Source organism: Tetrapisispora phaffii, chromosome 3 (genome assembly GCF_000236905.1).
Source record: "Tetrapisispora phaffii CBS 4417 chromosome 3, complete genome".
Lineage (NCBI taxonomy): Eukaryota > Fungi > Ascomycota > Saccharomycetes > Saccharomycetales > Saccharomycetaceae > Tetrapisispora > Tetrapisispora phaffii.
The window spans coordinates 112378-138451 of record NC_016522.1 but is presented as its reverse complement, the minus strand read 5'-3'; the positions used below and the strand labels follow the sequence as shown (position 1 = coordinate 138451).

At 31.8% G+C, this 26074-nt stretch overlaps 10 protein-coding genes across 10 annotated transcripts; 7 read left to right on the top strand and 3 right to left on the bottom strand.

The window, feature by feature from the left end:
• Positions 1-496: 496 nt before the first annotated feature.
• Positions 497-3301, top strand: NHA1 (Nha1p; the record flags this gene model as incomplete). Its single annotated transcript, XM_003684613.1, has 1 exon — positions 497-3301. The coding sequence occupies one exon, from the start codon at positions 497-499 to the stop codon at positions 3299-3301; it is 2805 nt and encodes a 934-aa protein (XP_003684661.1).
• Positions 3302-4041: 740 nt separating this feature from the next.
• On the top strand, positions 4042-5187 carry ACL4 (Acl4p; the record flags this gene model as incomplete). The annotated part of the gene is made up of 1 exon (XM_003684612.1): positions 4042-5187. One exon carries the CDS (start codon positions 4042-4044, stop codon positions 5185-5187), a length of 1146 nt encoding a protein of 381 aa, XP_003684660.1.
• Positions 5188-5374: 187 nt separating this feature from the next.
• Positions 5375-7660, bottom strand: SLS1 (Sls1p; the record flags this gene model as incomplete). Its single annotated transcript, XM_003684611.1, has 1 exon — positions 5375-7660. The coding sequence occupies one exon, from the start codon at positions 7658-7660 to the stop codon at positions 5375-5377; it is 2286 nt and encodes a 761-aa protein (XP_003684659.1).
• Positions 7661-8083: 423 nt separating this feature from the next.
• Positions 8084-10183, top strand: RRN5 (Rrn5p; the record flags this gene model as incomplete). The annotated part of the gene is made up of 1 exon (XM_003684610.1): positions 8084-10183. The coding sequence occupies one exon, from the start codon at positions 8084-8086 to the stop codon at positions 10181-10183; it is 2100 nt and encodes a 699-aa protein (XP_003684658.1).
• A 1233-nt stretch (positions 10184-11416) lies between these two features.
• Positions 11417-12907, top strand: PUT1 (proline dehydrogenase; the record flags this gene model as incomplete). Its single annotated transcript, XM_003684609.1, has 1 exon — positions 11417-12907. The coding sequence occupies one exon, from the start codon at positions 11417-11419 to the stop codon at positions 12905-12907; it is 1491 nt and encodes a 496-aa protein (XP_003684657.1).
• Positions 12908-13264: 357 nt separating this feature from the next.
• DPH6 (diphthine--ammonia ligase) lies at positions 13265-15400 on the top strand (the record flags this gene model as incomplete). The annotated part of the gene is made up of 1 exon (XM_003684608.1): positions 13265-15400. One exon carries the CDS (start codon positions 13265-13267, stop codon positions 15398-15400), a length of 2136 nt encoding a protein of 711 aa, XP_003684656.1.
• A 415-nt stretch (positions 15401-15815) lies between these two features.
• TPHA0C00640 (uncharacterized protein) lies at positions 15816-18191 on the top strand (the record flags this gene model as incomplete). Its single annotated transcript, XM_003684607.1, has 1 exon — positions 15816-18191. One exon carries the CDS (start codon positions 15816-15818, stop codon positions 18189-18191), a length of 2376 nt encoding a protein of 791 aa, XP_003684655.1.
• Positions 18192-18488: 297 nt separating this feature from the next.
• SEC1 (Sec1p) lies at positions 18489-20654 on the bottom strand (the record flags this gene model as incomplete). The annotated part of the gene is made up of 1 exon (XM_003684606.1): positions 18489-20654. The coding sequence occupies one exon, from the start codon at positions 20652-20654 to the stop codon at positions 18489-18491; it is 2166 nt and encodes a 721-aa protein (XP_003684654.1).
• A 535-nt stretch (positions 20655-21189) lies between these two features.
• Positions 21190-23712, bottom strand: TPHA0C00620 (uncharacterized protein; the record flags this gene model as incomplete). The annotated part of the gene is made up of 1 exon (XM_003684605.1): positions 21190-23712. The coding sequence occupies one exon, from the start codon at positions 23710-23712 to the stop codon at positions 21190-21192; it is 2523 nt and encodes an 840-aa protein (XP_003684653.1).
• Positions 23713-24653: 941 nt separating this feature from the next.
• On the top strand, positions 24654-26000 carry TRM82 (Trm82p; the record flags this gene model as incomplete). Its single annotated transcript, XM_003684604.1, has 1 exon — positions 24654-26000. One exon carries the CDS (start codon positions 24654-24656, stop codon positions 25998-26000), a length of 1347 nt encoding a protein of 448 aa, XP_003684652.1.
• Positions 26001-26074: the final 74 nt, after the last annotated feature.

Genomic DNA, 26074 nt, shown 5'->3' with positions numbered 1-26074 from the left:
AACTCATCTCGCACAATTAATCAATTTTGTTTTATTAGGAAATCCGCAATTCGAAATTTCGAAATATTAAAAAGAACCTGAACAGTTGAAAGCTGGGTCAGGATTTTGATTACAAAATACAAATAGAACTTATATTTGTCTCAGTTATTGTTTGCGATATATATCTATGTAGATGTGATATTTTTATATTTGTAAGCTCCTTAGGTTGGACTCTTGACTCTTGAGATTGTGAAGTTTATAAGAAGGTTGCTGACAAGTTGCATTATATTGCAAAAGACAAAAGATTATTGAATTTTGCGGTCTAGTATATATACGCACATTTTTTTTCTTTGCTTATTCTATTCATTGGCTGTTTGATAATATTAAAGTTATATTTTTTTTTTTGCATTGACCAGTGTGTTTTAAACTTATTTTGTTCATCGTGATATTGGACTCTGTCATTATTATTTTTAGTCTGTATCTGATACACACCCATTCGTAACACAATCGTACAGAGATGGCTGTTTGGGAGACTTTGGAGCCGACTAAGCCCCACGTCGCTTATGCTATCGTGGGTATTTTTTCTATCCTGTTTTCTTTGGTGTCTTTGTTTATCAAGGAGAAATTATATATAGGTGAGTCGACATTAGCAGCAATATACGGGTTGATTGTTGGACCACACTGTTTGAAATGGTTCAGTCCGACAACATGGGGGAACACAGACTCGATCACTCTGGAAATTACTCGTATTGTCCTATGTCTACAAATTTTTGCTGTCGCCGTCGAACTGCCAAGAAAATATATGCTGAAACATTGGAGATCGATCACTATGCTATTACTGCCGGTCATGACAGCTGGTTGGTTGATAATCGGTTTATTCATATGGATTATCATACCGGGACTTAATTTCCCTGCAGGCCTACTGGTATCCGCTTGCATCACTGCAACAGATCCTATCTTGGCCCAATCTGTGGTGTCAGGTAAATTCGCTCAGAGAGTGCCTGGCCATTTGAGAAACTTATTATCTGCAGAATCTGGTTGTAATGATGGCATGGCATTTCCCTTCATTTTCTTATCTTTGAATTTGATTCTGCATCCAGGAGAAGGTGGAGAAATTGTCAAAAATTGGATCTGTATCACAATTCTATACGAATGTGTCTTCGGGTGCATCTTAGGTACTTTCATTGGTTACGTTGGAAGAAGAGCAATTAGATTCGGCAAAGAAAAGAACCTTGTCGATCGTGAGTCTTTCCTAGCTTTCTACATTTTCCTATCATTCTGCTGTGCAGGTTTTGGTTCAACACTAGGTGTTGATGATCTATTGGTTTCTTTTGCTGCAGGTACAGCATTTGCATGGGATGGTTGGTTCACTGACGCTACTGCAGAGAGTAAGATTTCCACAGTCATCGAAGTCTTATTGAATTACTCATATTTCATTTATTTCGGTGCAATCATTCCATGGGAACAGTTCAACAATGGGGAAATTGGTACTGAAGTATGGAGATTGATAATTTTAGCAATTATTGTTCTTTTCTTACGTAGAATCCCAGCTGTTGTCGTCCTAACAAAACTTATTCCAGATATAAAAACATGGAGAGAGGCTCTATTCGTAGGTCATTTTGGCCCGATCGGTGTCGGTGCTATTTTTGCAGCTATTTTAGCAAGATCGGAGTTGGAATCATCTGTCAGTGATGAAGAGACTCCATTGAGACAAATCCCTCCAAAAGGTACGAAACATTGGCAATTGATATCCTGTGTCTGGCCAATCACATGCTTCTTTGTTGTTACCTCAATATTAGTGCACGGTTCCTCTGTTGCTTTAATAACATTAAGTCGTCATTTGAACACAATTACCTTGACAAAATCTTTCAGCACTCACACAACCTTTGGTGGAAAAGCATCATGGATGAGCAGATTACCGCAATTAGAAAACTCAGGTCGTTCCTTCTCATTACAACGTGTTGATACTGATGCTCCAGAAAAATCTGGAAAAATGTCAGAAATGTCAAGATCAAGCACTGTCGAAACAAGTGGTATACCTGTAAGGCATGCCGGTGGTATGAGAAGATTGAACAAAGACCAACGGAAACATAAACATATAAAGAAGAAAAGAGAAAACTTCTTTTCCAAGCATCATAAACATTTTCCTGATGATGAATTAAACGATTTAGGAAGAGAAAGATTACAGTTAGAAAAAGAAGCCGCTGCTGGTACATTTGCATTAGGTGGTATACGTAACCACGCTCCACCATCTCCAGTTAAAGGTGAAACCGTTGAATCTACACCTTCAGAAGAAAATGAGAAAAGCTACGAGAGCCAAATCGACAACGGAGATAAAAGCAGTCATACAAATAGCTATCAAAATAGTTCTTCTGTCCGCGATTATGAAGAGAAGTTCGACCAAGATGAAGATTATCAAATTAAGCCAATCAGAATCGAAGGCATCGATGATCAGACCTCCCAATCTACTGATGAGAGGGTGGCACAATTATCTCAAGTCGAATGTAAACCTGTCACCGCCTATGTCGACGAAGATAATGTTATTATTGAAAATAGAGAAGGTGAAGTTCTTGACCATATTAGCTTGGCAAGATCTCCAGATGATGAAGAAGCTATTAAAAACTACCATGGCAACGAGCAGACTTCCATATATAGTAACCAGAATCTAAACAAATTAACCAGAATTGTTTCAAATGCATCAAGTAAAAGTTTTGGAGCTATAAAGACTGCATTTTCCCCACCTCCACCGGATGAGAAACGTAATGATAATAATAAATCCCGTTATTATGCATATAAGGTCGGTGATATAGTTATGATAGAAAATGCAGATGGTGAAGTGTTAAGAAGATACAGAATCAAAACCAAAACTGATAGTAGTGGTCAAAATGAAAACGTTTTGCATAAAACTTTGTCTAAATTAGGTTTGAAAAACCGTAGAGAAGCCATCTCAGATCAAAATTTGAATAAGGAACAAAATGACATTGCGCATAGCGAGGATCCGTTTACAAAGAAGATGAGAAGAAACTTAACACCCGCTCCCAAGAATGTCTCAATTTCAAGAGAAGGTTCATTAATTGATGAAGATTTGGAAGAGACTTCCATCGAGGAGCCAGATTTACAAAATTTTGATACACAATCATACAATGGTAGTGGTTACGAAATGAGTATCAATGGTGAAGCAAATGATCACAACCACAGTAGCGATGATAATGATGACTCATATTCAAGTGGAGAAGAATCTGAAACATCTATCCAAAAGATTAGACGTTTAGCTGCATTAGGTGCTGTTGAAGACAATGGTTCTAATAATAATGAAAAATAAACGACTTTCAAATATGATAATTTGCTAATAATAAAAATAATGGGATTACGAGTTCATAATTCTAAATTGTAGTAGGATTCGTAATGCTAGCATAATTAATTTAGATTAGATTTTTCATCTGCATATTTGTCAAACAGTGCCTATAATTTATATAAATAACACCGCTATTCTTTATATCATACTCAGTACTATATATAATTATTTTGGGGATATGTAGATACTTAACAAGAAAGCCGACAAAAGTCTTCCTCGAGCTAATAAATGATATTTAAGCAATGAAAAATTTAGTTATAGAATATCATATATACATATCGTGAAAACCTCACAATTCACTCTAATTATAACAGTAGAACAGTACTCAAATGCAGCTCATTGTCATATAACCTATGGTAAAGTACAACTGAATTGTTACCTAAAAGATATATTCAGCTGCTTAGACGGTGCCTTTAAAAGTTCTTCTCATAATATTGATCATTGAAGACGAAATTTCACTTCTGGAGATGCGATGAGATGAGATGAGATGAGATGAGATGAGATGAGATGAGATTTTTGCACCACTGTAATCTAAATAACAATACAAATACATACTACTATGTATTATAGTTATTACTATTTTAGTTCTATCAACAGAAGTACATAAACTCTTGGGTCTGAGATATAGTATAATAATAGTCAAGTGTGTGTTTACTGTTTCTCGTTTTGGTTCAGGTGTCGAAAATAATATAGATAGTATTTGAATAATGAGTGATATGCAAGATGTTATCGAGAAAGCAAGAGAATTATTAGGTGAGAACAATGCTAAAGAAGCATTGAGTGTTTTGAAACCTTTGAAAAAGAAACTTAAGAACCCTAATGACTCTATCTTACCTTTGATGCAAATTTTCATCGATGTTTATCTTGAAAAAGGTGACGTTGAAAAAGCTTATCCAATATTATCCGATGCATGCGAATTAGATCCAACTGGCTCTAAAGGAGGTTCAGAAAAATTCTTTACCTTTGGCCAAGTTACAGGTGGTGAAGATGGTATTAAAATCATTTACCAAGGTATCGAAAATATATCACAAGAGGCTGGCGAAAGTATAAGTGAAGAGCAATTAAACAAGATTGTTGGCGGTCTTTTATCAATGATTGAAATTTGGATGACAGATTTATGCATGGAACCAAACGCTGAATCTCAATGTGAAGAATTGATTCAAAAAGCAATGGAGATCTCTGAAAACAGATCACCTGAAACATGGTCTATGTTAGGATCAATCAGAATATCACAACAGAGATTCTCTGATGCTAGTAATGCATTTATACAAGCTTGGGAATACTTCGAAATTAAGAAACAAAATATTGAAAAGAGTTTGGCTTCCAACGCCATTGCTTCCCACAGAGAATATATTGAATTATTACAACCATTATTGGCACTAGCTAAAATGTGTATTGAAATGGGTTTATATGAAATTGCTTTGAAAATAATTAGTGCCGTAAAGGATATTGAAGAAGATAATCTAGAAAACTATTATCTGGAAGGTTTTGTACATTACTTGTTATGTAAAGTCACACAGTTCAAAGCCACTAAAAAGGACATAGAAATAACAGCTGAAAACATATATGAGTTTAATGAACATTTCGAAGATATAAGAATAGAAATAAACAATCCTACGTTGTCAGATTTAATAAATGACTCTCGTATTGCGTTGACTTTTGTAGTCAAATTAGGTGAAAACGTTGATAAAGAAGATAACGTTTCTCAGGAATTAGTTGCCGGTGCTAACAAACTTTTAAAAGAATTAGGTGGCGCTGTGGACATTAACACATTAATGAGATCTAAGAAAGGTGAAAATGTAGAGGAAGCAGATTTAGAGTTGGATTTAGAAGTAGAGGAAGATGAAAATTAGGTTAATATAAAAATGATACAGCAACCTTCACATTCTCAGAGATATATTTAAACTTTAATAAGATTTTTAAATTGGTTTATAAATTAATTGAATTCATTGTTAATATATTTATATTAATTTTCTAATTTAAATATTCATTCCACTATATACATGATTGAAGAGTGTAACTATTTATACACAATTTATGTTAATACCATTTAGAAACATTTTCAATAAAATCCTTGAATTTGGTAATATTATCTAGTTCAGTACCATCACCAATGAAATCAACCTGGGTATATCTGCCACCTCTGGTTCCAGAGTTAACATGTGATAATTGTACAAGGTATTTATCCAAATATCTAAGTTTTAATATTCTATGATAGCTAGTACTGATGAATTCATAATTAACATCAACTTTTTTTATGCCGTCTTCAGTGGAAACAATTAAGGTAACTGGAAGAGTTTGAGGGATTACCAGTTTGCCTTTTGAACCAAAAGATAAATTTCCATTTGTTATAAATTCTTTAATACCAGGCTGATCATTTAACCAACCATCAGGATTCTCATCGTATTGCTTCGTAATAGAAGCAACTCTATCATTATCTATCCTATAATCATGGTGCAAGTTACTTGATTCTAAATATAATCGCTTTTCACTTAGTCTTAAAAAACTTTGCAAAGTATCGGTCAGAGCATTATCATTCTCATCAAGCTCAAACCATAGATCTAAAGGAGGTAAGTCTAATTTTGAAATACCGACATATTGTGCAAGGTCCTTCAAATTGGGAACAAATTTTAATTGAACATAGTAATCATGTTGATCAATATTATAGAATGAATCTGAAGGAGTAATTGCATGGTCTAGTTCAAGTTTTAACACTTCTTTTGTAATGTTTGGAACTTTAGGCTCAAAGAAATAATTTTTATCATTGTTTTTTTCTCTTAACAAATGTCCTAAAGTCAAACTTATATTATTGAATATATTACTGTCAGGTATTTCAAGATTTGCCATACCCATACTGTTCTCTTTATTATCTTTAATGCTATTAAAACAATCATTTAACTTCTCATTACTGATGCTCAGTATTTGTTTCGGGTGATGATTTTTTTCAGAGTACTCAGTTTTTCCTTTTGGTAAAATAAGAGTTTCAGTTTGTAGTCTATACCATTTTTTGTTTCTATTCATCCAATCTAGACATTCAAAATTTGAAAATGGGTATTGTTTATAAACCATACTTGGATTACTAACATTTTGGACAGACTCTGATAACTGTGGCTTGTAATCAATGACCCATAACAATAAGTTCTTTGCTTCAGTAATTCTTTTTGGCCCAAGAGATGATACTAAATAGTCTTTTACATTTTTTTCTGTATTATCGTTGCTTTTATCATCTAATGCATCCTCATATTGTTTTTCAAAAAAACATCCTGTCTCCTTTTGGATCAAAGATATTAAATCTTTTGTCTTTTCATAAGTAATAAGTTTAGCACCATAAGATGTATGATTCTTTATAATCTCATTTACTGGGATTATTTCGTTGCTGACGTTTGATAAAATTTTATTTAAGGAAACCTCTAAATATTTAATAATGGGACTGGTTGCTCTTACAATAATTTTATTTTCATCTAGTGCAACTGCTAGAATTGCTCCAATTCTAGTTAAATTCTGTAATATTTTACCATTATTTGTCAACAAAAGTAAATACATATCTCTAGTGCTGATATCTATAATTTTTTCTTTAATTAGATCATCTGATTCAATAATAGAGCTAACAATTTCACATTTCCAATATTCATTTAAGATCGTTTTTATCAATTTCTTCTTCGTTATCCTAGAATTACCAAAATTATAGTATTTCTTGGTATATGCTCTCAACTGTGGCAATGTGTATGCGGAATCCAATACTTGTTCTATCTGATCATATCGCTTTTGTGACATTTTGTTTGAATACGGCTTTTGATAATTTATTGATTTCAATATCTGTTCATCAGATACTTTACTTTTAAACACAAGTAGTTTTCTAGTTTGTGACTCAATTTCACGATTTGTTTCATTATTGATCGATTGTATATCAGTTACATCGTCTTTATTCATTCTCATAAAAGGTTTATCTATGTCAACACCCTCTAAAATGGATATTTTACTATTTGAGTTTAAAGTATTGAAATAATTAGGAATTTTTCTTTGTTTCAATAAACCTGCTTGTTTTGGATTTAATACAACAAAGTTTGCTTTGTTCGGTTGGAGTTTCCTTACTTTCCTTTCTAATGAACTTGTGATCTCATTATCTTCCCATTCTAACTCATCCTTTTCCTGTTTGGGTTCAGAATTCTTTTCCTCTCCTTCTTCCTTTTGCAAGATCTCATTATCTATTATAGTGCTATAGTAGCATACATTATGCAGTCTATTGTATAATTTTTTTGAAAGACTTAATTGGCTATCAATCAAAGGTCTAGAAATCAAAGTTCGTCTAATATTTTTTATTATCATTATACATCACTAACCCCCGGGCTTACTTGAATCACAAATTAATAGAAACACAAATATGCATACGCAGCTATTGATCTTATGTCAAGAAAACAGATGAAATCAGTACATCTTTCCATATAAAAGTTGATGGTTTTATATGCAACTGAACATGGTTGTCCATGTTACGTTTTGCAATTTTTCATTTGGCAAGAATCGATATCGCAAGCGTCAAATTTCAAAAAGCATCACAATAATAAAAATTTAGATCAACAAATATATAATAATCTCTTTATATATATATTTATATATATGTATATATTTCTTCATACTTAAGTAAATCTGTGTATTAATATTGGCAGGTAAATAGTGAGATATCATTGTCATCAACAAACCATTGTATATACTACATGGTAATTTCATGCATTACCAAGATTTTTTTACTGCATGATGAAAACTAGAGTTAAGGATGAAAAATTAATTGAAAGTTACATAGAGATATTTAACAACTCAGCTATTGACTTTTTCAATTCTCCACTTCGATCTGAGGATCAATTGAGACCATCAAGAGTTCATTTTAAAAGTGAGCAAGGGTGCAGTTACAGTGATTATTTCAAAGATGTATACAAGAAGTCGAAGGATAGTGAAGCACCAAATAATCGTAAGGCTATCTTAGAGAAACATAAGCGAACTCAAAAGATTGAACTAGGTACTTTATGGAACTCTTATGAGAAAACAATATTTTTTCATTGCCTTGAAAGGTATTCAATACATAGACTAGATGATTGGCATTATAAATTACCTGAAAAATCTAAATATGAAATATTGACATATTATGATTTATTAAAAAAAAATCTTGACGAAATGTTGAAAGAAAATAAGACTGCATTGATAAAACGAGAAGATATCCCGATAGCATACGAAATGGATGAATTTTACATTAAGGTAGAGGAACGAATAACACGTATAATACCTGATAGAATAGGCCATGCAAAAAAAGTTGTTGTGAATCCATTTGTGGAGAAACCGAAACGTAAACTTAGACGAGAACGAAGATATCAAGAAGACGAAGAAGACGATGACGATGACGAAGAAGAGGAAGAAGAGGAAGAAGAGGAAGAAGAGGAGGAAGAGGAGGGAGCTAGCAGTGTAAAAGAAGAAAGAAACACTACTAATAAAATTCAATCGGAAATTAATACACCAGAGGATGAAGAAGAGTTCATTAACTTTGAAAATTGGAATAAAAAGTGGCTACAGATATACTCACGGAGTGGAGATGAAGATATAACAGATTTATTGATACAAAAGCACAACAATACGAAACCATTAGAATTCACAGAAAAAATGTATGATTATTTTAAAAAAATAATTTACAATCATGTCAAGAGACTCTTATATTTCATAATTATTTTCAAATTTGATAAACGAAGCATATCGGTACGAGAACCAGAAGATCAGAATACTGATGAAGATGATGCTGATGAAGATAGTGTCGTTGTAACTTATAAAGATGGCAAGTATCCAATAGTGATAGAGCAGCAAGATGTTGAGAAATGTTTAATGTTAATGTTATTCAATAAAAGAGAAAAAAAAATGACATCAATTGGTGAAAATGTCCTAAATTCATTATCCAAATTTAATATTGAGTTGTTGAAGGAACCTAATAAAAAATTATTTATTCATAATTCTATTTTAAGGACCATGTTACCATCATTGGTCTACAATAGTCTTAAACCGTTACCAATACCTTTAAACACGGTTCAAGAGATTACACAACTAAAAATGAAAATGAGAGAAGAGAGAAATGTTAGAAGCATTGAGTATGGGTTAAACAATTTGAACAAAAGAATTTTGAAGAGGAAACTACGTAAAGTGCCAATCAATAAAGAATCTCAAGAGCATCAAGACGAGGAGGAGAATGAAGAGAACGAGGATGAAGTCAGAGACGAGAACGGTGAAACAAATGATGATAAAGTTGCATTTTATTTTGAGATTGTTGATGAAGAGATCGATGAAAAAAATCTTGAAAGTTATATGAATGGCAAAAGTAAAAATATTCATAAACGCAATAAAAAAGAGCCCTTTGTTGTTGATGATAAGTACGATCGAATCAATAATCCATTAGAGTATGTGATGTGTGATTGGGAGAACCACGTACTTAATGAAAAAGATAAAGCTGTTTCTAGGATGTATCAATCGGCACTGTTAAATTATCTTTATTCTTGTATAGATCCACAACAACTTAACAACACCCAATATTTCACAGACGACAGCGAGGATAGTGACACCGATGAATTTAGAAACGAGCAAGATGGTAATAATATTATCAATACTGGACCATATGAGATAATTGCAACAGAAGAACCTGAAAATGAAGAAACTACTGATTCCAATAGTACGGAAGATCTTGAGTTTGCTTATGATGCCACCACTGATAACTATGGTTATCACAAGTTTACAACTGCCTGCCCATTACCAATCACTAGCCATCAACTTAAATTTTTCTATCATGCAATCTGTAGATGCAGACAGCAGATAGTAAAGTAAAGTTTCGATAGGATAAACAATATCGGTATGTTATGGTTATGTTAACTACGTCGATACAAAGGCAGAAATAACGCAAAACTATCAAATATGTGTCACGATCACATGAATTCAAAACAAAGCATTTACATAACATTACACAACATAACATTACATAACATTAAAAAGAAAGTCAATTGCTGGTACAAAAAACCGTATGCGGGCGACATTCCGATGACCAACATTGCGCATACCGTTCCGGTTGCCGTTGCTGCTCGTATAGAGAAAAGACCCGTTGCTATGGAGTCCGGTGGACGAGAGAGAGAGACAGGCACCCCGGAGATAAGGAGTTAAGTAATTTTTAAATGGCAGATTACCGTTTGTGGGACCCCTAAAAACATATTTATTCACGTGATCGGCAATTACATTGTGCGGTGAGGGAGAAATCGATGCCACAGAGTAGGTCCCCCATGAGGTGAAGGTGTCTTCCGCGGAATGAGATCTTGCGACCGCAAATTTGCGAAAAACACCAAACGCAGCAAAGACGTATCAGCGGGCGACAAATAACATTACATTGTAAAGAGAGGATGGGGATGACTGACTGCTTCTGTTTTGCTTCCTGTGAAATCTGTTAACATTCGGCGATGGGTTTCCGGTGCGTGGGCATCGACGCCGGGACGGGCGGCCTCTTTTGCATCCTGGCCAACCAACCTGCTGCTAGTTCTGTCTTCGTAATGTGAAAAGGGAAAGAGTTGGCGACAGTCTGTAGCTCGTTCTCCGGAATCCCATCCCCGCACAAAAAATAAGGTCATCTTTTTAATTTTCGATTTACTCAATTCTTATCAGTTCGGGGGTCCGGTTCCTTAAAATCATTTTTTCCAATCTGTCCCTGTATGCTGCGTGTGCGTATGTCCTTCTATCTCTGTGTTATCTATCTTATCATTTCGGATTCTGTATCCGCTTAGTCATCATGTATGCATTATTTAGGAGATGGATTCCCGGTAGTCATCTCTTTATCAGTTCGAAGTCAAGAACGGTTTTAATAATAGTGGTATATAGATAAGAATTTCTGCTCACTATATCTTCGGTCGATCGTATATTGTAAATTATAAGATATAAAAAGGCTCCCATATTGTCTATTTGTATTCCTTTGTTGTTTGCATTATTCATTCATTCTTGTTCTTCTCAAATATTCGTATCCAAAAAATCAGTAAGATCAAAACTGAAAACATCTACCACACACTGTAAACTTATTGAATGCACCAAATCCCAAAATCGTTTCCACATTACCTAGCGGCTTCTGCTACTTTTAATAGAACATTATTCCGCTATAAACACATTGCACAGCATATTAGACTGGTCTCAAAGACCTCTACGAATACCAATACAAATACCCCATATTTGAACCCAATGAATTTTAATCCACATAATTCTACTTTCACTGATAACTCAACGTCATCTTCCAATCCCAATGACACTGATGTTGCAGATATCGCTAATCAGGTGCAATACTTAAAAACATTACCAAAATCACAATTGTTTTCTCTTTTCTGTATCGGTTTAGTGACTACAAGAAGTTCTTTTTTGAATTTAGTGATCAAAATATTCCCTTATTTGCCAATGTGGGTTATTAAATTTTTTGTTTCAAAGTTATACGTAGGTGGGAATACTATCAATGAAGTAAAGAAAACTGCTCTGGAGTTAAGAGAAAGAGGAATTTCAAACATGATGTTGTCATTGACAATAGAGGACTCCGAAGGACTGAATGCGAGTATTAATGTAAATAAAATTATTGATCAAACTATCAAATCGATTCACGAAGTGTTGAAAGTGAACATTGTCGAACAAATAGAGGACTGCAAATCGTCGGGAAAGAACATAAATGATATTGCTCCCGGGTATATTGCTTTGAAAGCAAGTGCCCTTGTACCAAACTCTAATGATATTTTGTTTCATTTCAATAATCCAATGTACAAAGAGAAAAGACAGGAGTTAATAAAAAATGTTGATACCATCACAAATGAAGTATTTATGTTAAACCAAAAATTAGGTAAACTATATCCACAAAGAAAAGCCCCTTTCTTAGTCTCCACAATCGATGCTGAAAAGTACGATTTGCAGAAAAATGGTGTCTATGAATTGCAAAGAATCATGTTCCAAAAATATAATAAAGCTGAATATCGTCTGACTTCCGTAGTAGGCACATGGCAGTTATACTTGAAAGATTCTGCTAGTGACATTTTAAAAGAAGAAGAGTTGGCAAGAAAAGGAAATTATAAATTAGGTCTAAAGTTAGTTAGGGGTGCATATATCCACTCAGAACCAAATAGAAATGTTATCTTTGATACAAAATCAGATACTGATAAAAATTATGACAGAGTGACATTAAGTGTCATGGATGATATGATTAAGAATAGTTCCAATTCTGCCTATGGCCACTTGATGATTGCTTCACACAATCAGAAGTCGCAATTAGCTGCTACTGAATTATTACAAAAACCTAATACAAATGAATTTACAAAGACAAATGTAATAATGGGCCAATTATTAGGCATGGCCGATATGCTAACCTATGAATTAATCAAAAAACACAATGTCCAGAATATTATTAAATATGTACCTTGGGGTCCACCTGTCGAGACAAAGGATTATTTGCTAAGGAGATTACAAGAAAATGGAGATGCTGTTAGAACCGAAAATGGTTGGCCACTAGTTAAAGCAATTGTCAAGACGGTCTTTTCACCTTAATTGATTGTTAACATTCTGAATAATTTTTATAGAATCTGCATATATATAGTTACATAGAAAAACTAATGTATCATAAAAATTTAAGTCCTATTTACCTCTTTTACTATAATTCATTCTTGTATAATATCATGTTAGGATAACTTTTAATAATGTAAATGACATTACTGACGTTTGAGTAATCAATTTCAAGTAATGTAACTATAGCGAAAAATTAAGTCATCTCTAAATCTTCAAATTTTTTAAATAACGATGAAAGGTTATAAGAATGTGAGGTTTTAAGCACTTATTGTATTGTTATAAATACTATACATTATTTGCATCCATTTATGCCGCCTCCATAAGAGCTGGTATTCTGGGATGAAATTTGTTGCACTAGTATCAGGTGGTAAAGATTCCTGTTACAATATTCTACATTGTTTGAAAAATGGTCATGAGTTGATTGCACTGGGAAATTTACATCCTCTTGATATAGATGAACAGGAATTGAATAGTTATATGTTTCAGACAGTAGGTCATGATATAGTATCACTATATGAAAAGACAACTGATGTCCCATTATACAAACATTACATTAGACCTCACTCTTCAAAATATCAAAAGTTAAATTACGTATCTACGAAAGATGATGAGATTGAAAATTTATTTGAATTACTTTCCAAGATTAAAACACAGCATCCTGATTTAGAGGCTGTTAGTGTGGGTGCTATACTTTCATCATACCAACGAACAAGAGTTGAAAATGTATCTAATAGGTTAGGGTTAACTGTACTAAGTTACCTATGGCAGAGAGATCAATCTGATTTAATGTCTGAAATGTGTGAAGTTTCTAAACAATCTGAGAATGAAAAATCTTCAAAGATGGATGCCAGATTAATTAAAGTCGCTGCTATAGGATTGAATGATACTCATATAAATATGTCTTTACCAGTTATTTATCCAATAATGATGAAATTAAACAAAATGTACGAAGTTCACATTTGCGGTGAAGGTGGGGAATTTGAAACAATGGTCTTAGATGCTCCATTTTTTAAAAAAGGTCATCTAAAAATAATCTCCAGTGAACTGGACACCTCTGATAAAAACAATGGTGTTTACAGCACCAAGTTAAATACTGAATTTGTGGAAAGAGAAATTTCTAAAGAAGAATTTGAAGAAAACATTCTTTTAGTCAAACAGCCGTTACTATTAAATGAAAAATGGCAATCATTAATCACTGCTTTAGAAAATGAAACTTGTAATACAAAAGTAGTACGCAAAAGGAATGAGCAAGTCGATCCAAAATCTTTGGAATTTCATTATAATTTGTCAGTGAATAAAGTTAATAATTTGATGTACATTTCAAATATATTACCTACCACTCAAGATACATCTATTGAAGTTCAAATTAAAAGTTTATTTCAACACTTAGATAAAATATTAATAGAAAATAATATTAAACCATCTCAGATATTAAGTTCAACATTATATCTTTCAAATATACGTGACTTTGCAAATGTAAACAAGGTTTATAATGATTTTTTTGATATAGAGAAAAATGGTCCATTGCCTCCATCGAGAGCTTGTGTAGAGACTCGTGAATTTTTACCAACGGGCAACTTATTGCAACTATCAGTTATAGTTGATACTGAAGCAGAACTGAAAGAATTTAGTTCCAGAGATAACGAGACAATGATGATAAATGAAAGCAAAGATGGATTACATGTTCAAGGTATATCATACTGGGCACCATGCAATATTGGACCATATTCACAAGCAATTTGGAAAAATAATGATAGAAATATGGTAAGCTATATAAGTGGACAAATAGCATTAATACCACAGTCCATGACTATTGTTGGCAGTGATGAAAAAATTCTCCAAAGTATATTATCCTTAAAACATTTCAATACCATAAAGGAAACTATTGTTGCAGAAAAATCTCTACAAATGAAATGTTTTATCTCCGATATTGATATGGTCCCTATCGTCTCAAGAACTTGGGATTTATACTGTTCAAAAATGTCTTACGAATCTGAACTGTGGTCAGATAAAGAAGATGACAATTTGGAATGCTTAATTATTATCAAAGTATCCAACTTACCAAGAGATGCTCTCTGCGAATGGGGAGGTGTTGCTTACAAAGTGGAAACACTGACAGATGATCTAGACTGTGATTCAGATTCTGAGGATATGTCAGAACTTGCTCAAAAATTTAGAAGTACTGTTACATTTGATAACAGTGAATTGCTTTTGAAGACAATCAACATTAAACATAATGAAAGCGTAAGAGCATACTCGACTATTTTCATTGATTCATTACATAATCTCTCAGCAATGATAAGAGAACTTACAGAGAAAGGATCCCAAATTGAACTGTACTATGAATTGTCAACTATTAATTTTGAATTTCTTGATATAGTGAAAAATTCAGGAAACATAGCTTTTAATCCAGTTGAATCAATTTTCGATTATAACGGTAACATGCATAGATTCGCGGTCCATGCTACTTCATAGCTATTCGATATAGATTATCAGTTAACTTTTATAAAATACAATTTACATAGCAAATATGTAAAAAGATTTGTAAACCAATACTATTCCACTTCAATAAAATGATTGCTGACTAGTCTCACAAATAATTTTAAGCCTAACTTTAACTATAAGAAAACAGAGAAGTTACTGATTTTTGACATAAATTATATGCGTGCCGCAATGGAAGACTTGAAGATATAAGAAAAACTAACTACATAGAACATTGGTTATTAAAACAAGGTTAGTTAAATGTTTTAAATATCTTTAAAATATGTTTTTATGTATTACACATAATATTAAGTGATATTTCAGTATTGCTATTAGTTGGAGCATAATTTTACTATTGGGTTTTTATTATAGCGATTACATAAAATACACAACCGCCAGTAAATAAGAAATGGAGGAAGACGGTTACAACTTTGATGAAGAAGCTCGTAAATTATTTAAGTTCACCGAATTAGTTTTAGAAAGAAGCAAACATAATAATGAATATGAACGTGCATTGCTTGAGAGTAAATTTCGAGAGAATTACAAAAGTGATTTTTATAATATTAAAAATTTACTAATAAATCGAATGGATCTCATTCCATTGGATGTGATGTCCAACTATGTTACAGAGTATTCAGCATTAAAGAACATAAATTTTAAAAAGGAATGTTCTATGAAGGATGAGGTTCAAACACTAAACGTACCAAGAACAAAAAATGATCACATAATCATATCAACTAAAGATTTTAAAAATACTTTGAAAGAGTCCTCTCCAAACTCTACAATGGCCGTATCTAGCCAAAAAGTTGATCAAAGGGATATACGTACTAAACAGAAGAAGACACATGTTGACACAGAAGAAAAGCAAAGGAAGCCTCTTGATGGATCATTCAAAGACGATGCAATGTTGGCTGAGTCTATTATAGATGACAGGAAAGATATAAACATAATTAAGCTAAATGCTTTCCTTCCTGAATCCAATATATTGAGTAATGATCCAAATAATAAACAAGAAAAACAAGCTATTTCAACAAATGGAAAAATGACACCGTCTGCAACTGAGAACTCAGATATATCTTCTATTTCAAAGGATTTTACCAATAGGAAGGACAAAATTGAATCTGTAAAAATGAATAGTCCCAAAAAGGATAACTCTAAAGTAGTAGATTCTCTAAAAGCTATTCAAAATAACAAAGAAAAGGAAACAGTAAATTGTTTGAACGATAATTCCAATAAGGCTGACTTTATACACAAAAATTCTACTGTCTCAGTCAATAATAGCTCATCTATACAATCTACTCAACTCCAACCTAATATAACTAAAGATGTTACATCTAACTTAGAGGAGCAGACTTCAAGTATAATATCATACAGCATATCTTCTCCACCTGAAAAACAGTCACAATCTGATCAAGTGAAAGATAATGAAAACCCGATATTTGGTACTTCAACAGTCCCTAAACCTATATCAGAGGGTCATAAAGTGCATTTAGATGCTCCTTACAACAAAGCTTATTCTTCTGCTTACAAACAGGGAGAAACCTCTGAACAACAACTACTCAACAAATCCTTTGATATTTTATCGAACAGCTCCCAACACCAGTTGACTAATACATCAATACATAGTTTTTCCGAACCAGTTAATGAACAATTACCTAATTCAGGGAGTAACAATGAGTTTAGATCTTTTAAGCCATCCATAGAAAATATAATATCGAGACCATCAAAAGTACTCAACACTGGTAAATCTACAATAGCTACATCTGTTGCTGCCCAGGATACTGGTTCTTTACAAGTTCAAGATAGTAAGAAGGAGAAAGCTTCTAATCAGCTTCCAGAAAACGGTCAAAGAAAGGAAATAAGTAACCCATGCCCAGTTACGAACTTGCCTAGATCTTCAGAGCCACTTGAAGTGACGCAAGAAAACAAAGAAATAGAAACACCAAAAGCTTCACAACTATCTAAAAACTTAGAAACATTTCAAGCAACAGAAACACCTAAAGTAACACAGGGATCTAGAGATACAGAAATGCATGAAGTTTCTCAATCTGTACCCCAAGCTATAGGACTTCCTAAAACTACAAAATTACTTAAGGATATAGAAACATCTAGAGTTGCACAACCACTTAAGTCAGTAGAAATATCCAAATCATTAGGAACATCTAAATCTGCGGAAGTATCTAGAGCGATACGAGCACATAAAGTAACGAAAAAACTGAAAGCCATACGAAAATCTAAAGCTTTACAACAGCCTAAATCTTCTCATACATATCAACGAAATCAATTACTTGAAACTATCCCAATTCCAAATACAACAAATCTGCATGAAACTACTAAAGCAACTCCAGCCACCAAAGCATCAACAACCAAAAAAGAAAACCCAACCCCTATCAATTTATTAACTGTAAAGCAATCATCAATTGATGTAGCTAGTGGTGCAAACACGAACAATGCGGGTACCACTACATCTGGAGAAGTAAAAATATTGCAGCAGTTAATGAATATAGCAGATAATAAATTGAATTTGTCAGATGAAACTAGAGCTCAAGGTAAAGCTGATAAGATTGAAAAGAATAACGGAATAAATTTTCCTATTTATAATTTTAATAATTATAGTAAACAAAATTTAGAATCCCAATCATCTAAACAGATGGAGCATATGGATACTCCCAAACATCTCTTTCCAACGCACGCTAATCAATCTTTAGAAAGTAGTGGTTCATCAACTAATATCAAACAAATAAAAAAACTTTATTCGTTGCAAGTTCACCTGAACCTAAAATAATCACACCAGCTTCCCCAATAAACAACAAAGCTAATAACGACAAGGTCCAAAAGCCGGTGCCCAAGATACCTAAAACCCTGAAAAGGCTTGGAGACATTATTAAGAAATACAATTTGGATGAGGACATATAAAAATATAGCCATGCTTTATATTAAGAACAATGTACTAATACTAATTAATTCAACAACTCGATATTATATATCAGTTTAATCATTACTACCATATAATCAAAAAATATACAACTAATTAATCGAGTTCATTAAATCAACCAGATTTATTTTAAGACCATAATCAATATTATTTCTTTTTAAATAATTTTGAAAATTTTCCTTGCTTCTTCTTCTTGTCTTCTTTTTCAGTAGATTGATCATTTGAAGTAATCACGTACTTTTGTCCTTCATTAGCAGGTTGACCTAACCTAGAATTATTAACAATAGGAGTTTGCAATTCATAGCGCCTATGAACATGCGAGATAGGCTCTTCCACATTCACTGTCATGAACTGTGGTGGGGTTTCGTTAAGTTTTTTATCATCTTTGAGATTTAACTCACCTCTACCTCTTGATAAAGATTCTACACTTTGCATGAAACCAAGTGGGGTTGTGATACCATCACTGCCAATAAATACATCTTTATTTTTAAGGGCTGATTGATCATATGCAGACTTAATCTCAGCATGAGTAATACCACCTAATATATAATAGAAAAATCTTTGTCTTGGATTTCTGCTTGCTGACTTCAAGTTATTATTCTTTGTCCATGAAGCCTTATGTCTGGGGTTTCTTAACGATGCTGAAGAGTTAGCTGACGCTGAAGCACCAACTGCTGCCATCTCTTCTTCATCTAACAACTCAATAGGCTTATCCTTTACATATGGAAACGCTTCTTCACTCAATAACAGAGGATTGGTTATTACCTTTGACAAAATACTACCTAACGCTGGTATAAACCTGGATGTTTGATAAACAGATGTATCTTTAATAATTGTATCATGAAGCCATTCTTTTTCAAAAGGTTTCGAACGAGGACTATCTTTTAATAACTTAAAACCAATTTTATTAAAATTTTCTATCAGAATCATAAAACTGGGAAAATGCTCATGATCAGTCGTTACACCAATAAAGGATAACAATTTAACAAAATCTTCTTTTATAAGGCCACCTCTATATAATGCATAAATGATGATAAGACGTACTTTGTCGGTTAGTTGAGGGCCTTTTTCTTGTAAAATAGGTAGAGCCTGTACAATTAAATTTTTAACCTTCTCGCCTTCTAAATCCAAACCATAACCACAGGCTATTTGCTCCATTTCGGCCAATAAAGCCAATTTACGTTCATGATTAGAAGTCAAACAAGCTTCGATTAATGTTCTGTGCAAAACTAACCTTCTTCTATCTTCATCAAAATCTTTCAGATGTGCAACAACACTTAGTAAATCAGTGGTATTCTTTACGTTACTTCTATCAACAAGTAAAGGGTTCTGTGCAATAATCTCTTTGATTTTACCTTCAAGATACTCGTTTGCATCAGCTATATGTTGATGTTTTAACTCTACCCAATCTGGATCAACTAAATCCAATAATTTTGATGACTTTCGTTCTTTCTCACCAGCTTCATTTTCTGCTTCATAAGAATATACATCAGTTATTAAATTAATATCATCGACCACATCGTAAGACAGTGCTTGATAGGAGAAATCATGTAAAAAGGGACTGAATAAATCTAAAGTTCTATCAGTTATAATAAATACAGCACGCGGTCTTGGATTATCAACTGGTGGAAAATCTTGGTTGTTACGAGCATAGTTATCTAGGGCTTCTTGAAATTCAATAGCTAATTTTTTAACTAGCCTCGTTGGCTGGCAAATTTCCACTTGGCTTGGTAAGGGTTCAGAGTATCTCACGATTGGGTATTCACCTGTGATGATACATAAGTTTAATAGAGAAGATATTGTTCTATCAATGTTTTGCTGGATCAGATCTTGACATTCGTTATTGAAAAAAATCTGCAGAGGCCTATCTATTCCTAATGTTTGAAAAAACTGCGACTCCTTCGGTATAAAACCAAATTTAGCTTCTGCTAAAGAGGCTAGATTCTTATTAATGTGTCTTTTGTATTGAAAGAAATCAACTAATTGACCTTTAAAACCTGGCAAAAATCTAATATGAGCCTTTTTATATTTTTGAGGTATGCTCTGAAAATCTGCCTCAATACAATTAATATTAAACCTTGTTGGAGCTAGAATATATATAGCATCTACACCAGGTTGTCCCTTTCTCTTTTGGGAGTCAATTTTATCAATTGCTGTTACATAATTCAGCAATTCTGATGGTGATTTAAAGATGTAATTGAAAAGGTGTTCAATCTCATTATCAATTATCAGAAACTTCAAATTATTTTCAGATTGAATATCATTTAATATCTTAATTAGATATTCTCTTTGCAATTGAATCAGATCAGACATATCGAGACAATTATAATTGCAATGACGCTGAAATATACGTTGAAATTATTTAAGCCAACAATATTCAATCGTCTTTTGTAAAACAAGTCAGCAACAAAAACAGCAAATAAACACCAAGTAAATCAATATAGATCTTATCTGAAGTGCTTTCGTGGATATTAATTAAATATATCTATTAAATCAGCACTAATTTGTGTCTTAATATTTTACTATTGCTTTATATTTTAGTATTGATTTGAGATTATATATTTTTCTTTTTCCTATTCCTATTCCTTTAATGAACGAACAACTTCATAAGAATTTTTAAGATGAAGTGAAGTGATAATTATTGCAGAGTTTCATTATAAGAACAACTCATTGGAACACATAAGATGAGATCAATACAATACCCCAGTTATCACAATGTTGAACAATGTTAATTGAATTCAATATTTATAGGTCAAACTATTTTATTTCTATACACGTATAATAATATAAAGATTTAAACCATTGTATATAAAGTATGAAATAGAAAAGATTCTGGTTCCCGCTTATTTCAATCGTGATGAATATTAAGTTCAGAATCAGCATCACGAAATGACATTGCATATAATAATGCCCATGTTAATGATTGTGATTTATCTAGTTCATTAATTTTCGGCATAGTTTTTAAAAGATATTGAAATGCTTCCTTTGATCTTATAGATGAAATATTTATCATAAATGAAGTCTTGAATGTTTTGTTCATTGAATATTGGTAACCATGTAATTCTCTTTTATCAATTTTTGATAACGAACTTACTAATTCTTTTATTACTGTATTATATTCATTCTCAATGAATTCATTATTTCTGACCCAATTCGTTAATGGATTTATTGGTAGTATATGTTGTAAATGTATTTTACTTTGGCTTGATATCTCTAAACCTTTCAGCTTCTTATATAAAAGTTTATTATCTGATAACATTCCACATACTTGGTTACTTGCAAATAACCTTGGGATACTTTCAATATTATCTTTGTTATAATAACGTTGAATTTTATCTTGTTCAATGTCGTAATACTGTACATAACTATTAATGGAACATTTCAACAACGATAATTGTACTCTACTAATGTTAATTAAATTTTTATTTTCTGTAACTAAACCCCATAAATTGACTGCATATAATGAATTTAAATCTTCACCACTTGAATAATATTCCTTACCATTCATTCCTTCAATCAATCCAATAGACCATGAATGGCCATGGTACCAATCAAACGTTCTAAAACTTGGATAATATTCATCTGTATCAGAAGGATTATTATAATCTCTAATTAAATTCTCACACCATTCAACTACCACTTTATTATCTAACCATAAATAAGCTGTATTATTAAAATAGTCTTTTACAAGATCATTGTTGTTCACTTTAGTATCATTTAATAAAAGCAATTCTATCTTACCAATAATTGCTGATGATATAATAAAATAACTATAATCATAATTATGTTCATTATAATAATAATTATCTGTATATTGTGAAGATGTTATTAATCCTCCACATTTGGTATCGTATTGTAAAATGTCATTAAATAGGGTATCATTAATGAATTTATTAAAAACATCTTTAATTAATGGTAATAATTTTATTGTTAACTCAATGTCATTTAAAATAAAATAAGAACAATATAGGAACCAGGAATATTTGTAAAATTGTTTCCCAATTTCTCTTATATCTTTCATGGTTCCGATATCTTTAAAAGTTTCAATTAAAGTAATTGCCTCTTCATTTGCAATTTCTTTAACTTCATTTATTGTTTCAGTTAACAGTTTTTGACTAGATCCCTTGATATTAGACTGTAGATTAAAATAACCTCCAAGTTGAGATTCAAATGGATTTTCTTTTGGTAAAGTTAATTTCAATATAATTTTACTGGATAGATAACCAATCATTGAACCTAAGACAGGTGAATTGACAAATGAATTAATTTTGAATTTTGACATTGAGTTATGATCAATTAACTTTTGATGATGAGGTAGTATGAAAATTAATGGTATTTCGCTATTATTGTGACCACCTAATTGATAATCGTACATTAGGTAGCTTTCATTTTGTTTAGCGTCACTAATATTATTTACACATTTGGAATTTATATCATTATTTTTTTCAGTGGTAATATAATCATTGTCATCCTTATAATCATCGTTATTTGAAAACTTTAAAACACAATCAATTGGGTAGCAACCAATCGAATAATCGACTTCTTCAACATCTTTTAAATTTGTGAAAATATCTGGAATTAATTGGAATATTGTTCCTTTTGAATAAAGGTTTCCAACTATTGTATGATAATCTTTAATTCTTAAACAATTAATTACATTCTCTGGTGAATTAACCAAATATCTTTCTGTTGTATATAATAACCATTTGGAATTATCTTGCAAAACAATTGAATATTTTTTGATTAATTTTTTTTTATTAGTAGAACTTAAATGTGAATTAAAATAAATTGGTATTTGTTTAATTGATTTGAAACCAATTTCACTTTGTAATTTTGGTATTAAATTATAATAAACTGCAGTAATCATTCCCATACCTTGAACCACTGGAAACCAAATAAACTGAGATTGATTTTTCTTTAAATAAATCTGTAATGACATTTGTTTCATATTTGATAATGTCATAAACATTTCATTTTTGGTATGGAAATCAATCGAACTAAATATAAATGGTTTAATATCAGTATTTTGAATTGTGACACAATTTTTATTAATAAACTTATTTGAATTGGATTTTTTATTGTCATTTGAACTATAATTACAATTTATACCTAATCCAAAAAAATCATTATCGTTCTCTAATTTATGATAATTAATTGAATATGGATAAACCCAAACTGGATTCTGTTGATCATTAATTAATAAATTAGAATAGAATTTGTTAGTTTGAATTGGCATACAATTATTATAAATCCTCTTTGACAGATTTATCTCATTCTTACCTTTAGTGAAAGCACTTAATGGTGGTTTATTAATAAATGTTTTCCTATTAAATAAATCTTCAAATTTGATATAATCTCCAATTATTGTCATAATTTTAAATAAATATTAACTTGAAAGCTTATGTTTTGAAAGAAGATAAGGATATCCTTCTTTGTAATTTTTTGTTATATAAGTATAAATTATAAACTTAAAATGTTAAGTTTATAGGTAGCAAATTATTAAGTAATTGGAAAGCACAATTAGTTTTATGGTATATTCCTATGTCACAAGTACAAAAAAAACATGAATAACAACAACAGAATCTTATACTAAATGAAAGGAAATATAAAGACAATTATAATTCAACAAGAACCCATATTTATATAATTATTATAACTGATTTTGGGTTTTTGAGTTTATCTTTTTAATTTGTGACACAAATTAAAAAAGATAAACACTGATTCGAAGTTACCGTCACAAAAGAGAAATAAAACACAATGTTATTAAGTTATCACACAACGACTTTGTAGCTAAGTGACACAGATACACACATATCTGTAAGACCAAATGAGTTCAAGGTTACTTAGATTTTGAAATACAGATCCCGGTTGCAAACTAAAGGCATGTCACTTGATAAAAAAAGAATGGAGGATACATTTAATCCAACGATTAACTCATACCTAGATGTAGAAACTCTTGAGGTTCACAGTGTGACCATTGTTGGATAAGGAAAACTAATAAGTAATGAGCAATAGCATTATCTTGTATAAGAACCATCTAAATTGATATATTTACAGCCTTTTTCCCTATGTGTTACAGCTTAAAAGTGAAAAATTTTTTTTGTTTTTGAAAATTGCGATGAGCTCTGTTTGATGATGATATATATGAATTAAAAAACAATGAATTTTATTTATTATCTATAGATTGATTATAAACGTCTTTAGTTTAATACGTTTGAATGTTCTCTTATTGATCAAAGGACTGCTGCCATTCAAGCTTCCTTATTGAGTTTTTTATTTGTATTAAAAAAGTGTAATTTGACACCAGCAGCTATGTCTCTAATTCATCCTATTCAGGATATTGTTTCTAGTGAAGATGGTTCTTTAATTTTTGGTATAATTAAGAATGAAGTGGTTGTTTTTAGAGTTGAGGAAGGTAAGTCACAACTAGTCGGCAAATGGGTCGACGAACTGGACAGAAATGAGGTTATTCGGGAGAAAGTTGAGAAGGAACAAGCCAGACAGATCGCTGAGAATATTACAAAAAAACGCAAGACTAATGACGAATCAGCTAAAACAATTGAATCGGAAAATAAAACTGCTAAAATTCCAACACCAGGTCTAGGTGCTCCAACTGTTTATTCGCATTTGAGAAATGTTACTTTATCACATGGGGAGAAGTTATTGATTATTTGTGCTGATTCTGATAAATCAGTTATCATTTTTGATATTGATAACGATAATAAGGAAAATGTTTTACAATTGAAGAAAAGACAGCCATATCCAAAAAGACCAAACGCTATAGCTATTTCGGATGATGATAAATTAATCGTGATAGCTGACAAGTTTGGTGATGTCTACACTATGAGTGTCGATTCAGACGTAAAAAAAATCGACGGTAACGTTGAACCTGTCTTGGGACACGTATCAATGTTAACAAGTATTGTAGTGGTAAAGGATTCGGAAAATAAAAAATATATCATAACCGCCGACAGAGATGAACATATTAAGGTAACCCACTATCCTCAAACCTACATTGTTAAGCATTGGTTATTTGGTCACAATGAATTCATTTCATCATTATCTGTTCCTCAATGGAATAAAACTAATGATTTGTTATTAAGTGCTGGTGGTGACAGGTATCTATATTTATGGAATTGGGGAAAAAATGAACTACTATCAAAATTCAATTATGAAAAATTAATTGACAAATATATTACTGATGCTCATTTAGCTTCCGAAAGGTTTCAAAATGAAGAAAATAATTTGAGAGAATATTGTGTTTCTAAAATAGTATCATTACCAAGTAACAGACTTGTTGCCTTCTTTGTAGAAGCCACTCCTTTACTAATTATCTTAAAATATTCTCCAGAAGATAACACTTTAAAATTATTTCAAACAATGGAATTTGCCTTCAACATAATTACAATGAATGTCAATAATAATCAATTATTGATAACTTTGGATAACCATGAATCTCAAAATAAAGATTTCATCAAGATTCTTGATTTTAATGAGAACACTGATAGGTTCAGTACCAATGAAAGTCTATCTAATAACTTAGACACTACAATTGCATCTACATTAATTGAAGACAAAACTTCGCATATTGGTTCTACTGGCATTTATCCATTATACACAACCATTAACCTAAAGAAGCATGGAGAATCGTATTCATAAATATCTATCAACAAAATATTCTACTAAATAATAAATTACTAAAAGTAATGTATTTTATATAACTGTAATCAATT